The 18,017-nt window shown below is 39.2% G+C and overlaps 1 protein-coding gene across 2 annotated transcripts in view; it reads right to left on the bottom strand.

The window, feature by feature from the left end:
* Positions 1-18,017, bottom strand: part of TRPM6 (transient receptor potential cation channel subfamily M member 6) — a 141,282-nt gene that overhangs the window by 3,357 nt on the left and 119,908 nt on the right. For both annotated transcript variants that reach the window (XM_046664948.1, XM_046664949.1), the window contains 7 exons: positions 17,299-17,349; positions 15,744-15,809; positions 13,358-13,644; positions 12,987-13,069; positions 12,026-12,231; positions 5,486-5,537; positions 648-754 (listed from right to left, as the gene is read on the bottom strand). In XM_046664948.1, coding sequence (XP_046520904.1) covers positions 648-754; positions 5,486-5,537; positions 12,026-12,231; positions 12,987-13,069; positions 13,358-13,644; positions 15,744-15,809; positions 17,299-17,349 — 852 coding nt within the window. The remainder of the gene's footprint in view (positions 1-647; positions 755-5,485; positions 5,538-12,025; positions 12,232-12,986; positions 13,070-13,357; positions 13,645-15,743; positions 15,810-17,298; positions 17,350-18,017) is intronic.

Raw genomic sequence — 18,017 nt, 5'->3', positions numbered from 1 at the left:
GAGACAGAGATAAAGCATCCCTTCTGAGATAAAAGAAAAGAATGTAACAGAGCTGGGACTGCCAATTTGAGGGGCAGAGACCTCCAGCTGCTTACTTTTATGTTAGGAATATTTTTCTGTGGTGACTATATTAGTTTCAGAGAAAGTGTGCCACATTATCAAATCAGATTAAAAGATACACATTGCAATGTATGTTTAAAGTGGAGGGCTTTTGTAGTGAAAAGCACTGTAATAAGTGATAACTGTCGTTTCCCTCTATACCCCACCCTCCCAAGTGACCAGTGAGTAAATAAGGATAGAAGAGAAATACTGTGGGCACCACACAGGACCCAAAGAGGAGGGGGTGGATGCAGAGACCTGCCTTGGTCCAATTTTACCCCAATTAAGTTGGTGGAACTTTTCCCTTGGAGAGACTGTGACAAGTACTGGGCCCAATGTTGTTTTATCACATTTTGGCAGAACCTGAAGTAAATCCCTGTCCTTTTAAAATCCCTTTAGAGACTGGAAAAATTTGCAGTCAGAAAGTCAAGCCTCAACTGTGACTGAGATAAAAATGTGATTAAGATTTTCTGCTCTACCCCAGGTTACAATGGATGTTGTTCTACGGGAGATTTACTTAGAGAAAGATGGAATTGTTTGGGGCCTACCCGGCAGTTTGAGCTTCCGGCAGCAAGAGTTGCAACGATGTTTTGCAATGAAGTTTCTAATTGCATCTTCCCCTAAATTGGCTGGTCCAAACACCATTCCTCTTGATCTAGAGGAAATATCAGAATATCAATTAGATCACAACTAAGAAAAAGGAGCTCAACTGGGATTCTCTGAGATACCGAACAGTATCCCCTAGTAACCCGGCAAACTTGAAGGAGCCAACAAAGAACAGAGCACTTTGGGGAAGCAACAATGTTAGGTTTGCAAATTTAAAATTCAAATGCACTTAAATCTTTGTACCCAACTCCAGGACCTACTGAGAAACTCATTTCAACGCGAATCTGATAGAAGAGTGAATTTTCTATGTACCACATTAAAACAAAATACAGTAAGACCCTTTTTAATGCATATGGGGTGAGAGAATGACATTCATTACCAAATGTTCTACTAGAAAACCCAAAAGGTAAGGTATAAAGGAAGATAAATTTGCTATCGGAACACACCTTCTAAAAAGACTCATATACATTGTTTCAAACCCAGATACTTTTCTGAAAATAACCAATGTTCTCAAACACAAATGCCTGACAAAAACCTCCATCAGTCAGTACTCAGGGCTCTTTCGACAGCTACTCTCTACCCTGCAAATTGCTATAGCTCAGTTCTTTGTGGAAAGACAAGACCATTACGAGACAATGATTTTGTGGAAATAAACTACATATGCTAAATGTGGGTGACAGAATTACAAGTAAAATCAGTATATATTAGACACATTTTGAATACGCTATAATTATAATAGATCCTTAGCAGATTCCAGGATCGATGTGCAACCATTATCAGATCACGCACAACCATTATTCTTCAGGCTGACCCTCTACACACCATGGAACAGAGCACATCAGAAACACTTCCAAACAACTTTATGAAAGCTAATATTTTATTTTAATGACATGCAGAGTGGAAACAGCACATTTTAAAATCTGAACTCAATTACTGCTCTTAAATACCACGTCTTAAGAAAAAAGAAAAGCAAACTATCACAAAAGGAAACAATAAACTTCGCTTCTAAGGAATGTGGTTTTTCAAAAGGGACATGGTATAAAAATGAACTTTTTTCCATCCTAGTATTGAAACATTTATCTCAATTTCCACTTCCTTTTGGCAGAATAACAGTAGCTGCTCTGAAGATGTGCCAAGCACAGAATGAGAGCTGATGTCAGTCTGATCTCAGATTGCCTCCCTGCTCTGAGGCGAGTAGGTGGAGAGAATCTCTTGGGAAGAGAGAGTGAACAGACACCCAGGATTAACTTTCCCGGTCACTCAATCGCCTGTACAAAGTACGGCTCTGGTGGTATTTACCGGGCTGCATAAACTGCCTCTTGTTAACTATTCCTCTCTCAGTCCATCTGGTAAGTAACCACTTCAATAAGGTGAAACTGAATGTGGTAAAAGAGTAGAATTGCTCGATATTTAGTATCAGAATTCTATGATGCCAATAAAGTAAAAAAATGAAGGTGTTGGGGCCAGCCTGGTGGTGCAGTGGTTACATTCGCACGCTCCACTTCAGCGGCCCACAGTTCGCCAGTTTGGATCCCGGGTGCAGACCTACACACTGCTTGTCAAGCCATGCTATGGCAGGCATCCCACATATAAAGTGGAGGAAGATGGGCATGGATGTTAGCTCAGGGCCAGTCTTCCTCAGCAAAAAAGAGGAGGATTGACAGCAGATGTTAGCTCAGGACTAATCTTCCTCAAAAAAAGAAAAATGAAGGTGTTATTTTAGTCATTAACATTGAAGAATCCCCTTTATAGTCTCTTCAGTATGACCCTGCTGGAATATTTCACTCTTTTGCATGCCATACCTGCCATTTCTTTCCTCCCTGTAAAGCATGAAAACCCCCAACTTAGAGACATAACATTGATTCTCAGATGCAAGCTCTAGCAAAATGGTTTCCCTCTACAAGCTTTGTGAAAAGTAAGACAAAAGAATCAAAATTACTATAAAATGTGTCTATTAGGGGTTCGACCACTCCCTGTGCAGGGGAGAGTGAAAGAGAGTGGCGGGGACAATCATTTGCGTCTACACTCTACAGCATGTCTACAATGTTGCAGTCTCAGATAACAAAGTTTAAAAAAAATACAACTATTTTCCAGATTTTTCACAGCACAGGAAAAACAGGTGGTAGCTTGGTTCCACATTCGAGGAAATGCTAATTAGTGCCATGTATACACAGATTTACTAAAGAACATATCATCGTCATAATTTCATACTTGTCAAGGGTCCAAAACCATCAAGCAGTAAGAGAAAAGATGCAATCCCAAACTACCAGTAAGTGAGACAGCCTCCACTGAGGGTCAATGGCCTGAAGAACTGAGTTAACTGGCCAGATTAACCGGGATTTGGCAGAAAAGGCCTGATGACTTTACCTTCATGTGCAGAAGGTTGGGGAAAGTCAAGAGACAAGAGGCATTAGAGGCAATGCCAGAATTTGCAGCACAACATCTTCTCTTTCAGCAGACTATTACTCCCTTCACCGAGACCTCCTCCTCATAGGCAGTTACCACCTTCTCTGAGCTTCAGTTTTCTCATGGTGAACTGGGGTTGAAGGTGCCTACTGCCAAGGTTGAGGTTAAGGGTAAAATAAACAGCATGTGAAAGCACTTGCTGAAACTGGTGCTTCTCAAACTTTAACACCAAATCACCTGAGGACCGTATGAAACTTAAGATTCGGATTCAGGGAGAGTCTTGAGATCCTGCACTTCTAACCATCTCCCAGGTGATGCTGATGTGATTGGTCCACGGCCCGCACTTTATGCAGCAAAAGTTTAATACACAAAGACATCTGAAAACGTGAGCCCACTGAACTCATTAGATGTAATTCACCACAATTGTGAGAAAATAGTACTTCTTGTTATCTTCACCATGAAGACCAACTGTGCCCAAAATTCGGTGACCTGACAAAACCAGGCAGGCTATAGAGATGCCATCCTATCAGTTTCCAGAGTTTCCACCCTCAAGTCACAAAAAATAAAGTTTGTCATAAGACAGACATTTCTAACCCACATTGTCTATTAGAATCACATGGAGAACTTTAAAAAAATACAGACATCAGGGCCCTACCCTCCAAGATTCTGATTTGATGCCAATTCTCAGCAGCTTTTTTTCTTCAAGTTTCCCTAAGTGACCTTAATAGAAATTGAGACCTACTGGCCTATAGAATGCAATTAAATACTCAACTGTCAAGTTGGATAATATAATCTTAGAATTCTAAAAGGTGCAAATATTCAGGTCATATTAAATGACATAAGCCAAGGTCACACTTTAATAGATGATAGCCCATACATAAACTTGGTTAAGTAAATATGCAAAAAAATTTTCACTATGAAATTATAAGGGAAGTATTTGTTGTACAAGGTTCCTACTAAAAACATTTGCGCACACAAGAGTACTGAAGAAACAATATTCTTAGCTAAAAACACTTTAGCTCTCCTCAAGTGAAAAATAATAAAGCCTTTATCTGTACCCTAAGGGTTACAACATGAAGTGCATGCTCAAATATCACAGGAAGTGATCACAGGAGCAATATGGATCAGCTTTATCTTCTCTAGCTCACCTAGACCAAAGAAATAGCTAAAACACTTTTAGATGAGACATCTCTGTATAGAAGCCTACAGATGAGACCATATTTGGATTAATCGTTCAGTAAAAAGCAGAGCATCAAAGCAGTGAATATTTACAATATGATTCCTGTGGGAGGGAAGTAAACATTTCAGATTTTATTGTATAGGGATTGACCACTTAGGTAATTTTATATATAAGTATAGACACTTAGGACAACTAAGAAGTAAAAATGTTGTATGCTAGCAGTTCTCAAAGTGTGATCTGTGGGCCAGCGGCATCAGAATCGTCTTGGAATTTGTTACATTATTTGGCTCCACCCCAAACCCACTGAATCAGAAACACAGCAGTCTGTGTTTTAACAAGCTGTTCTGGTGATTATAATGAAAGTTCATGTTTGAGATCCACTGTCATCTGCCATACTGATCAGTCCTTAATCAGCACCAGCACTTCTTTTTTTCTACTCCACCTTTAACAGAAGAATACCATCTCAGACGCTCTACTGCTAAGCCCTCCCAAAGTCTGCTTATGGGATAAAATGCCCATGCAAATCCAAAGGACAGGCAGATGACTCATCACTCTATATAGTTTAAACTTCAGTCCTGAGTTAACAGACAATCTGATGCTTCATATTTAAGCCCCATTGTTTTGGCCTCTCACAGATTTGCTGGTACTGAATAGCACACTCTATGCCCTCAGTTTTCGTTTTATAGGCATGTGATGGAAGACGCTGTCCATGATAAGATGCAATGACTCCATTGTGCAGACGACAAAGGAAACTCTGCTTCTCCTATGACGTTAATTGTTTCCATGTCAAATCCTATAGAGGCTGAACTTACCCACATTTTCTCTTTTGTCTGGGCCACTAGAAAACTCAGAGTCAAATTTGCAACAAAGTTCATGCTACTGTATTGGTCTTTAGAATTTCCATTTATGTGTACTAACAACTCCAGACTTAATCATATTTTATTTCCATATTTTCTCTTTGCCTCCGTTTCCTAATCTATGCTTCTTTAAAATCTTACTGTATTTTAAATTTTATTGTATTTTATTGTATGGTAGTTGGATATTTATATTTGGATATAGATTTAAATAAAACCTGCCTCAAAACCTTTCTAGGATCTAGGCAAGAAATATAAATGTTTAAAAGTTATTTTTAGAAAACCATGTACAGTGTGTTAAATGCAATTTTCTAAATGATAACATCATAAATTAACTTACTGTTTGTCTTCAGGTTTTATAACAGATGGATCTGTCAAATTTTCTCCAACACCTCCAAAGAAGAAAGAAAATTCATTTAGCAAGTGGGGATTTCATTTTCTCAGAAATTCAAGAAAATAATCAAATTTTAATTTTTTTCTTTAAACTTGTATCTACCCAGTAATAAATTAAACATCATGTGAATTCACTGCACTATAAAAATTGTCCAGGCATATTTGGAAATTTTAGTTAATGCACTGTTTCCTGCAACCCCATCTTACATTATAATAAACTTCTGGGCCACAAATGAATGTTTTAGTGGTGCGTTCACAGTTACTGATAGTAGCATCCATCATTTACTTACCATTCATATATAATAGACATTCTATTTTCTCTAATTCTCAGTGATCATAAAAGAAAAGTATTAGCATCCTCATATCTTCATTTTACCAATGAGTAATTGATGTTCAAAGAAATTAAGCAATTTGTCAGAGGCTGCATAGTGCACAAGTGATGATAACAAGATTCAAGTTGAGCCAAAGCTTGTGTCCCTCCCACTAGGCCATGGTCTCCTTAGATAGAGAGTCCATCCGTGCTTAGCAAGACACAAGATGCTGAGCGCTTCTGCAGGTACAACCTCTGCTCCATCAAAGACACATATCCAATGATACATATATAGCCTTCGTAAACAGTAGAATGCAAATACCCCCAAATTCTTGACCTGGGTGCTGGTTACACACGTGTTCAGTTGCGAAAATACTTTGAGATGTATGCTTATGCTGTGTGCACTTTCCTGAATATGTTATTTTTCGATAAAATTTACTTCTTAAAAAATACCAATACATAAAAGGATAAGTGTAATTTAAAGCTATCATTTATCAAAACAGGGATCAACACCCAAAGTGAATCTCTGTCATAAAATGCAAGTGGTGAGGAGACTGATTTCTGACAGCAGGAATGTTTCGTAGGCAAGCTGATCAGACAGGTGAATGCATCATTTGGCATAATTCAACAATTTCTGAGATCCTCCTCCAATCAGCACTGGTTCTCTTTGCTTGGAAGAGACCAACCTTGTGGGAAAATTATTTAAAAATCTTATGAAATTTATAGCATTATTATTTATTTGTATTATGTATTTGGCAGGAAAAAAAAACCATGCTTTCTAACCACTATTTTAAAAAAGAAAGATTTTTGCTATGTTCTGTATATTTTACCATATGCTAAACATTTTACAAGAAAATGTAATCCTTACAGTTTATAGACCTTTCTCCTAAGAGACTGACTTCCTTAGGAAAACAATCTGCTTAGAGTCGGAGTTTTCAGCCTTTTTTGTGCCATGATCCTCTTTGTCAGTCTGGCAAAGCTAAGGGACCCCCTTCTCAGAATAATGTTTAAAATGCGTAATTTAAATACATGGGATTACCAATACAAGGAAACCAATGATACTGAAATCCAGTTATCAAAATATTTCTTTAACTGTTGTATTGTAATACATGTGCTTATTTACTGAAACATTAACTAACAGGATCTAGCACAAGTCTAATAACTACTATAACATCCAACAGGTAATAAATATAAACAGTATTTTGAGATATCTGCCAACACCGTAATGCGCTATGTAAATTATCCGTAATTGCTATTGCAAGCAGTCACAGGTACTGCCAATACCACTGTGGTTTCTGGTCTCCATGATAATTGAAGGAAATGATGCATTTCAGCTGTAGGTTAGTGAAAATAAAGTTGTAATTTCTTTTCTCATCAAAGTTCACAGACCCTCTGAATTCTATCCAGGGATACTTTAAGAAGCCCTGGCTTAGAATCTCTTCATACATTGACTTTTGAATAGGAAGAGGGTTGAAACACAGGCTCAAGGGAAAGTGTGTGAAATGTGCTTTGCTCGTCATTTATTCTTTTTAAAGAAAAAGTCATAGGAAGAGGCCAGGCTCTTTATACTTTTCTCATTACAGATATAAGAAGGAAAAGCCTAGAGAGACTCTGCTTTTCTAACCACGTAGTAAATAGACAGAACAACAAATAGAGAGTCCAAGGACCATCAACAGAAAAACTAAAGGCTACAAATCCTTTCTATGTTTAAGCTAAGACCTAACTTTAAGCCCGAAGTTTCCAGCATGACTAAAGCTTTAGGCTGATGTCTGAGTAAGCTGGGACTATGCACAGTACCTAAAGAGGTAATATCAATTAGGAAAAAGGAAGTTTCACAGGGAAAAAAAGTCTATCAAAATCACATCAGCTCCTGTTTACTGTAAATCTTTTGCTTATTAGATAGGCAGAAGAGAAATGACAAGAATGGACATTGAGGGTATTATGCTAAGGGAAATAAGTCAGATGGAGAAAGCCAAATATGTATGATTTAACTCATAAGTGGAAGATAAAAACAACCACCACCACCACCAAACACACAGACACAGAGATCAGATTGGTGGTTACCAGAGGGCAAGGGGGGAGGAGGGTGGTGGAAGAGGTAAAAGGGCACATGTGTACAGTGATGGATGGTAATTAGTCTTTCGGTGGTGAACACGATGTAGTCTACACAGAAATTGACATAGAATGGTATACACCTGAATTTATATAATGTTATAAACCAATGTTACCTCAATTAAAAAAATTAACTTTAAAAAGAAAAAGAAGACAAAGGATCTGGGCTCCCCTCACAGCCCCATCACTTTCTAACTGGGTGACCTGGACACCTTCTTTAACTTCTCTGAGTCTCAGTTTTGTCATCTGAAAGTATGAATAAAGGGCCTTATCTTATGGGGTTACTGAGAAGATTAAATGAACTATTGTAAACAAATTGCTGAGCAAAGTGTCTGACCCACGCGGCACTAAAAAATGTCAACTACTATTTTTATTATGTTTATTCTATCAAGACCTCTTGTGAAGTAAAATTCTATTTTCCTTACCACTGGTAAAATCATGTTCTGATTATCTTATTTCCCTAAAGTACTGTTTCCTAATGAATAAATCCCCCAATAAGAATGAGAGTAGAGTATCCACAAACCTTTATATTCCTAAACCCAATCTGACAGTTGAAAGCTTAACTTCTGCATATATATTTTGGGGCCCTCCAATGGCAGAAGGGGCATTCCAGTGTGTGAAAAATAGAGAGCAGTCCATAGAGCCAGTGATGCACCACCAGCACCACCACCCCTGCCTCCCCAGCTACACAGGAATCACCCAAGAGACAGACTTTAATATTGGAGCCCATTCTACCTCACATTTTCCTAGATAGTTGAAAACACAAAAGAAAATAAGGATTTTTAACATCTAAAAATCCCAATGGCATAGCTCTTTACCAGCTTTAATAGAGTAAATGCCCATGTACAGGTAATATGCCTCATGCCCTCTTAAGAAACCCAGAGGCTTACATTCTGATCCCAACCACCTTGGGATACATCAGTGAACTTCTGCATCTGTGGAAAGAAGCCACCCTCCTTGTAGCAGCAGAATTCATGATGATGTTGATGCTAATGCTGACTTATTCTGGAAACTGCTTTGTTGCATAAAAAATCTAATATCTCCAAAAGTTCTTTGAAAAATATACTGAGCTTTCAAAGATTGCTCCAGACCACTGTAATTTGAAATGAAATTGTTTTTAATTCCCATTGCTGGGAATTAAATGCTGAATTTCAAGTGTAAAGATGATGATTCAGGCCCTCATATGTAGGATTTTTAAATGAAAAAACAGACTGGAAAACCACAGTATAATTACAAGTAATTGGAAATTGGTCAAGTCTCCTTAGAGTTCAGCTTCCTCCCCTGGTGTGGCAGCTCCTGGGTTAACGATTGGCACTCCCTTAGAAGAAAGTAGAGAGGAGAAGAAAAGAAGAAACTGAAAGAATAAACTGCCAGAGTTTTTCTCGTTCCATCTTTCCCGCAAAGCAACAGGGAGCCACAGCAAGCAGATCAGGGCTTCACTTTACAGAGGCTCAAGCTGGGGTCTCTCTGCAGTACCACTAGGACCACACAGCTAAGAACCCCCAACTGAAGATTAACTTCCATTTTAAAGAGCCACACAGAGATTAATACTAACAACAGCAATAACTAACATGTACCGAGGGCTTGCTATGCATCAGGAACTTGTCTCATTTCAGCCTCTTAACAATCTGATAAGTTAAGTACATAATATTATTTTCCCCAATTACAAATGAGGGGAGTGTAACTCAAGATGGTCATCCCCTGGTCACACAACTAATTCGTGGTGGAGCCAGGAGTCAGAGGTCAGCACTGCAGCTCCAGGGCGCCTCCTAACTGCTGCTCCTGGGCCTCTCATCTCCACTCCCTACCACCCAGACAATGCACATCATCTCTCCAAAGGCCAGAAATACTAATCAATTAAATAAAATACAAAACTGAACCAAAAACCATTAAGATATTTTAAGAATACATAATATTCTCCCCATTTTTCCTTTCCAACCTGGTTTGGATTAAATATGACCATTCATAAGGCTTTAGCCAAGTGCCTGGTACAAAATAAGTACTTAGTAAATGTTAGTAAGTAGTGGTAGTAATATAACTGCTTATAATTACTATTATAGCATTCATGTTCTTCCATAAATTTAGGCCTAACCAATTGGCCAAAACTCTCTGATAAATATCTCAATTTCTTCATGCTCATTCTATGATGTCCACTCCTCCCTTCTTTGAAGGTCAATGTTTTGACATAGTTTATTTGGAGTGGCCTATTTCTGTAATTCACATAATTGCCCAGTAAAAGAATAAAGTTAATTCCCTTTTCTTCCCAAGATGATCAACACAGCATTTGTTCTGTTTAATGTCACTTTGGATTACTAAGAGGCATAAAAATCCCCAAACATAAACATCATTAAACAAAAACCTATTCAAGTGGAACACAAAACACACTGAAGAGTCATCATTAATTCCTTAAAGTTTTTCTTTGGTTGTTTTTTTGTTTCTATCTGCTTTTTAAACAACTCCACCCAAAACTCAAAGCACAGACACTCAAGTCCAGATGAAAACAATCAACTGCTCCCCAACATGAGCTACAAAAGCAGATGCCTTGGGCACCAGCGGGTTTACATGGATCATGTACTCGCCGGTTTAAAAGCTGAATCATCTTAACTGTTTTAACTTTGTTTATATTCCTTCCTAAAATATTGTGTGAGGGTTAGAAATATAATTCAACCCTGTAAACAGCACATATCTGAAAGGGCAGAAGGACTTATGTGTAGTTTAAAAAGTACATACACATCCTTGAACACATGACACAAATTTCAATCAAAATGGCTTTGCAGTCTTACTGGACATTGCTCATGATGCCCCGGATTGTGTATCTTGACAGTCCCCAGCCTCCAAGCCTAGCTTTCAGCACAGAATCCCAGGACTGGAGAGGTGGGAAAATCAGAGAGGACAAGAAAAAGGCCCAATCTGTTTAAATGAACCATAACATGGTTATGTCCTATGGGCATGAAACTCATAAAGAAATCAGAGACAGTACAGTGAAAAGGAAAGAATATGGATGGCCAAACCAGCTTAAGCTTGAGTCCTGGCTCCCCCTTAAGTAGCTGTCCAACCTTGGGCAAGTTATTTAAACTTTCTGGGCCTAAATTCCCCATAATATCTACCTCCAGGTGCTGCTTCTGGGATTAAATGAGATAACTTCTATGAAAGTTCCTGGGCTAAATCCCTTATTTAAAACCAAAGCTCCAGTCAGTGAGCCCAAGGACTAAACTTTGACCTTAATACATATTTCGTTCTGTCCCTGCAAGGAAAGCCTGCTAGAGATACTCTGTATTGTGCTGCAGGATTATGAATCCCATGTGAGGTGTTGATAGTGCGGAGATGTGCTGATCAAAGGCTTCTGTTAAATAAGAGTGCACCGCGTCGCCTCTCTCAGACTGAGTTTGTACTTTTGTGAACTGTCATATCAAGGTAACAGTAAAGAGAGCTAGCTAAATTATAAATTGCCAAAGAACTGAGCTTGAAATCATGAAAAATGCCTAGAATTTAAACTTTCCCATGAGTATTAACGCGTGTGTGTTATTCTGAACCTAAGTCCAAGGTAAAGCCATAAAACTCAAAAATTTGATACAAAACTCATTTCCCATTAAGATCAAAGTTTTAGATGTCTTTCAATTTTAGGCAGCTAATCTTCTGCCTAGATTTTTCCCTTGATCTAAGTGGGAAACAACACAGCAGGTGCTCACGATCACCACTCTACAATGTCTCTGAAATAAATGGCCTCACCTCCCTTCAAAGCTAGATAGAGCAACTCCCCACATTACCCATCCTGGTTCTTCCAAGAGCTCCCGGGACACCTGTCTGGTTGCTTCCACTTAGGTCAGTTTCACAAACAATAAATAGGAAAATGGATATCATCTTTCAGTTTTCAATTTTAAAATAAAGAAAAAAGCACACACTGTCAAGGAAATGTCTCCACTGAAAGACCTTAACTATGGCTTTGAGTAAAGAAAGAGCCGGGGTCAGATGTGGGTGACAGTAACATGGAGAAAGCAATCCCTGGTCAATGTTTCCTGAACTTTGCCTCATGCATATGGTATCAAGTCTTAGGCTATCAATCACCTTGCAAATCTAAAACGAGGAGCTCTCCCCGAGTATACTCATAGGTCCAGTGAGAGAAAGCCAACATCAGTTCCTCCAAGGTGTTGCTGGGGGCAATTTCATCCCCGTTGTTGTTGTTATACTTCCGGAACTCCCCTGTCATATACTTCTCAATGGTCAACCATTGGTTGGCTGAATGGCAGTAGATTAAGAAAACTTCCAGGAACCTATGAGGAGGAAAAAGAGGCCATTGACTCCCCACAAGGCAGCAAAGGGGGGGGGGGGGCTTACATAACTGAACAGTCAGCAGGAGAGGAGATTACCTAACTCTGGGCTGATGCAGCCTCAATGCACATGCCCTTGGCCTTTCTATGCAAGAGATGGAATGCAAAGATTGGGAGTTTTCCCCAAGTTTACCCGCATCCCTTCTCTTTGAGGAAATTTTCCAGCTCTTTTATTAGTACCGGACTCAACTTTTCTTGCAGTGCTCTATAAAGTTTGTTGTAAGTGAAACAATAAAATTTTACTCTAAGCCCTCACACTGAATTATGATCTGCCTTGCTAAATGAATGCAAGTGTATGGTGACACTCAAGTGAAAAAAGCAAGAGTTCATTCTTATAAAGTTCCTAATTTCTTTAAGATAAGGAAAGAAACCATGCTTAAAATAGAAATGTTTTTCTGCCATAATGTTTTTAGACATTAGTAACTATACTCAGGATCTGCCTGTCTCATGTAACTGAGAGGTCAGTCAGGGTCTCTGCCTGACCTTCTCTTCTCAACTAACATAATTTCAGTGATCTAAGCCAAGGTGTCCCTGGGATGTCTAATTCTCTTTGTACCAGGCTCCAGAACTATGGAAGGAAGAACCCAAAAATAAGGTCATGGGAAACTTCCCCGTGGGTCCAGTATTTCTCATGACTGATAGGGCTGAGAAGAAATTCCCACTCAAAATGAAAGGCCAGGGTGCCAATATTTCCTCACCTTGGTGCGTAGGGAATGGTTTGTGGTTTCACTTGGTTGAAGGTATAGATCAGTTTTTGAGCAGCTCTTTGTTGTTGAATTTCCTACACAATAGAGAACACAGATAAATATATTGGTTTACTGTCACATGTCTACTAATTAATGATCATAGAGTTAGTAAAGGCCTCCCAAGTGTGCTTTTTTAGCCTTATTCAGCTCCCACCACTCCCTACTCCAAAATAAAAATCTCTACAAAACAAAAATAGCAAAATACTATCATCTCCAAAAAAGAATAGGCTATCTTTTGGGTTGAAGATAATGGCTTTTGGTCAAGATGTAGCCAGATCTCCTTTCTTTGCCCTGTCCATCTGGGCTCTGGGTCCCTGACTTACCCTGAGGCAAAGATGAAGCACAGTACTCTCCTGGAAGATGTTGTGCCAAGTCTGCACAACCTCAGGAAGAAAGGACTTCACAATGAAAACCTGCCCTGGCTTGAGAACATCATCCTCAGACCAGGTACTTATGACTCTCATGGCTCTGCGGAGGCCACCACCCATCTCCTCTCTGGACAACACTTGGATCATTGCAGCTCTCCCTTGCTGGGACCAAGAAGACATGCTTTTATCGAGATTCAAAGGGGAACTCTCCTCCAGCCTGTAGACAGTTACTTCTTCTCCTGCTGCAAAGAGAAGGACAGGTGAAGAGTTCACTGAGATCATGGACAGCCTCCTAAATATCAACTCAGAATCAGTTCAGTTTCCCAAATGATCAGAGAAGAATGTGGAATTTCACCTGTGCCGGGATAAGCACAGAATAAGGACATGGATCTGGCCACATTATTGTCCACTAAAGGGGGATGGGGGAGAAGGGACAAAGCATCAGACGTCATACTAGAATTACGTTGTTCTTATTATAGACTATAACTAAACAAAAACAAAATCAAAGTAATAAGGCTATACTTCTTTTGTTAAAGATAAATACTTTTCAAGAGATAGTTTAACCCCCTGTTTATTATCATCCCCCTTAGGAGCTTTTTCACACATTTTTTTCGTAATTGCCCCTTCCATGACATTTTAATACCACAGATATAGAGGATATCTGTTTATGTCTTGTGTATATATCTGTGCCTTATGTGTAAAAAGAAAAAAATGTCTTTGCTCCCTAGGGATGACATTACCTCCATTGACAATGCACGGTTTAACACAGTTGAAGTTAGAAGCCCAGAGCCTCTCCCTCCTTCCTTTGTGCCTTTGGACCAGTTATTTAAAGTCTCACTTTCCTCATCAGTAAAATGGCAGTGGAAATAACGCTTACCTCTCTGGGTTATTGTAAAGATTAAATATGTTAACCTGGCTAACGTGACCTAGAACCTCAGATACAAACTCAATCCCACTTAAAGGATTTTACATACAAAATGCTCTTCAACTGCTATACAGCTTCCACTTTAAGGCTGTTGAACAGGGAGCAATTCTCATTCCACAGACTCCTGAATTCTCATTCAGCCTAGACTTCTCCTAATACAGTGGTTAATGCTTCATAACAGAAGTAGATATTCTACACAACTCCTGTCCAGCCTGTGTTTAATTTTCTCCTTACACCTCTGCTTCAAATGGCTTTTTTTTGTTGTTGTTGTTTTTGTTTTTGTTTGTTTTTTTTTTTTTTGGAGGAAGATTAGCCCTCAGCTAACTACGGCCAGTCCTCCTCTTTTTGCTGAGGAAGCCTGGCTCTGAGCTAACATCCGTGCCCATCTTCCTCTAGTTTATACGTGGGATGCCCACCACAGCATGGCTGCCAAGCAGTGCCATGTCCGCACCCGGGATCCGAACCAGCGAACCCCGGGCTGCCGAGAAGCGGAACGTGCGAACTTAACCGCTGCGCCACCGGGCCGGCCCCCTCAAATGGCTTTTTTTTTTGCAAACGCTGTGCTGGTTTACCAAGAAAGGAATCTATTAGCTTGTGTTTGTATTTAATTCCTTACCAAAAAGGCATGTTTCGGTAACGCTTAGTAACATATTTTCAAATATTTACTTTTGGTGCCCAGATAAATGCCACCGAAGGTCTCTTTTAGAGGACGTAATACCTAGAGGATTTAGAACAGAACTACTGAGTTGCAAAACCAGCCATGGAGCCAAGGGGAAGGAGAAGGCATCTGCATCAACAATCAGAAGCCACCTGATCTGTCCCCATGTGAAGAGTGTGAGGAGAATCAAGATCTAGGACAGTGGGGACCCTTGTTATATTGTCAACTGGCCGGACAGAGAAACTTTGGTAGCCTTGGCCAACACAAGCTTGTTTTTCTTTACTACTCCAGCCTTTAAAAACTATATTTGCTCTCTGAGCTAAGAGCAATTAGTTTACATGAAACAAAACAAACAAATAAAAAACAATATACAAAGCACTCCTCTTCAGATGTCTGTTAGCTTTCACCGTATTGACATTTATCGCTGTCTTCTGTGTTTATTATTCATGGTTGGTTGGTTCTTTTCTTTCCTACTTACTTCCAGCCTTAAATCAGTGAATGCCAGGTGCAACATTATTGCTTTCTTCCCAACCTCTGCTCGTTATAGCTCCCATCTCCATAGTATTAGATTTTGACCCTAGATGCCGGCCGGGCAGTTAACAAGAGTTTCCATTTTAGGAAATTAATCTCACTAAACTGCAACCATCGGCAAAATGAAATTTTCGACTAAAATGATGCAAAATGGTTTCTCCTTTGATTTACTCAGATGTTATGCCTCTGCCCTGGCACAGCCTCAAGAAGGTAGAAATGGCACTCACCAAACATTTGGATTGGTGTAAATGGTATGGTCTGAGAAAGCCTCATTAAATTGTTCCTTTCAATGGCTGCAAACAAAAACAGATTTACTATTTTAAGTATGCATCAGTGGGTTGAATTTACAGAAAGCCTCCTCCACATCACTATATTCACATAATACTAAAACATTCATTTCAAAGACCCCTTACTTTTGCCTTTATCAAAATTGTTATCTATAATACAGTATTTAAAATGAAATATGCCTTAAATAGGAAGGATATCCCAGTCTCAGGAACAGATTATACAAGATTATATAACATGGTCTGAGTTAGGGCTGTCATCTCTACTTTCCTGAATACCCAATCACATGCTAATCTACACAGATGTGGAACTTTCTTTTAAAGGGCATTTTAATCCGTGGTCTTCATTCTCTGGTTTTTCTTTTCCAGAGCAAATCGAATGCACAGTGGACTGTGGGGACATCTACTGTTGACTTTGCACACTTCACCTTCTTTACCCAGAGAGAGCTGAAGACCAGTTTTAATTAGAAGCAAATGATCTGCATTCTCCTGTTAAGAGCTGTATCCTAACAGATCAGAGTCAATATGAGTTACGGTATTCCTCACCAGAGACTTTCTTAGGTTGACAGCTGGAGTCAAAATAATGGATTACTGCTGAGCTGAAAGACCCAGTTATAAAAGCCTAGAATGTGAGTCTGGAATCCACTGAAACACTATTCACTCCAGAGAATTCAGGATCAAGCAGTATATTACTGGCCCCTGAACACACGACCTTGATGTAATAATAATGGTAATTATCACACCAATAAACTCTTACTCATGTACTGAGCTTCAGATTGCGTAAAAAGCTTGCCTGTGTACTATCTCATTCAATGGTGACAGCAATGACGCCCAAAAGACCACCCATTGGCACAAGTCCAGTCGGTGGTTACATTGCTTTGCATTTCAAAGTGTTTCCCTCTTAATTCTTAACTAGCCCTTTGGCAAACTGTTCCTCAGGAAGGGCAAGTATAATCATTTCCACTTTGAAAGAAAGACAACAGAAGTACCATGAAGTGATGTTGCTTAAGAGAGTCAAGACCCTTGATATCTTGTTTAATAACATCTTTGTAAGGTGTTTTTGTTGCATTTACTCTGTGGGCTTGGCATTCACTCAGTGTCTATGTTCACTGAGGGCCCAGTGAGGGTACAAAACCCTCCCTCAAAGAACTAGTTTCAGGCCTGTCTCTTCGTCAATCCAAAATACAGAGATCTCTGGCTTTGGGATGGCTTTCAGCTTGTAAGGAATTTTCAAATCTCAAGTTCATCTTTTTCCTTCACAATTTGGATATTGCCGATACATTTTTTTTTAATCCAAATTCCCATAAATCTTAACAGTTTGCTTTCCCAAGTCAATGGCAAGGTAAGAAATCTGAATGTTCTTCTCCTCAGAGTGAAAAACAACTATTCAAATTGGGAGCCATATCAATACTGTGGAATTCATCAATGTTTCCGTTTACAAATGCAGAATCACAGACATTTAGCTCAGTTGTCATGTCTATGTTCTCGTGCATCCTACCTGAATAATGATGGTGAGGCTCTTCAGGGCTTTTTAAGGAGGCTGAGATTTCTGAAATTACAGAAAAGATTGGCATTTTAATTACTTAGCTAGAGATAAATACATGCTTATGAATATATTGCCTTCAAAGTTATTATTGAACAGGTTAATCAGAATGGCTTCTTGGCATTCGAAAAAAGATTGCCTAATATCCCTTACCCACACTATTGCACATGGCATCCTGACAGCTTCCAATCATCAATGTAATATCTCCAAACATATTTATATAGGGAATTGAAGAAAGACAGGTAATATTAGCCTCAAAGATAGATTTCTTCTGAAGCAATTACACCTCTGGGTTACAGAAGGCACTCAGCTGCCCATCAGACTTCATGACATCCCAGATGCACGATTCTCTGAGCTCCCTACCAAGATGCAGTGCCCATATAAAGACATTATTAATACCAAGTGATTAGCAGACTACTTCACTGACCTAAAATGACAGGGAAATGATGAAAACACATTAAGAGGTATATTCCAGAAACAAAGGAGGAGGTGGAGAGTATGACAGCAAGGGATTTGTTTGCTTATAGAAGGCCTGTGTGCTGGGAACAACTCTTGAGGGTTTAACTGGTTCTCTTCTATCTGCTCAAGTCCTAAATTACAAGCCTCCAGAGAAATCCTTTGCTACGGTTTTGCCATTTCATAAAATCAAAATTAAAGTGGAGAACTTTAGTCTC

This window comes from Equus quagga, chromosome 6, assembly GCF_021613505.1.
Source record: "Equus quagga isolate Etosha38 chromosome 6, UCLA_HA_Equagga_1.0, whole genome shotgun sequence".
Taxonomy (NCBI): domain Eukaryota; kingdom Metazoa; phylum Chordata; class Mammalia; order Perissodactyla; family Equidae; genus Equus; species Equus quagga.
This window is presented reverse-complemented; position numbering and strand designations above follow the sequence as displayed.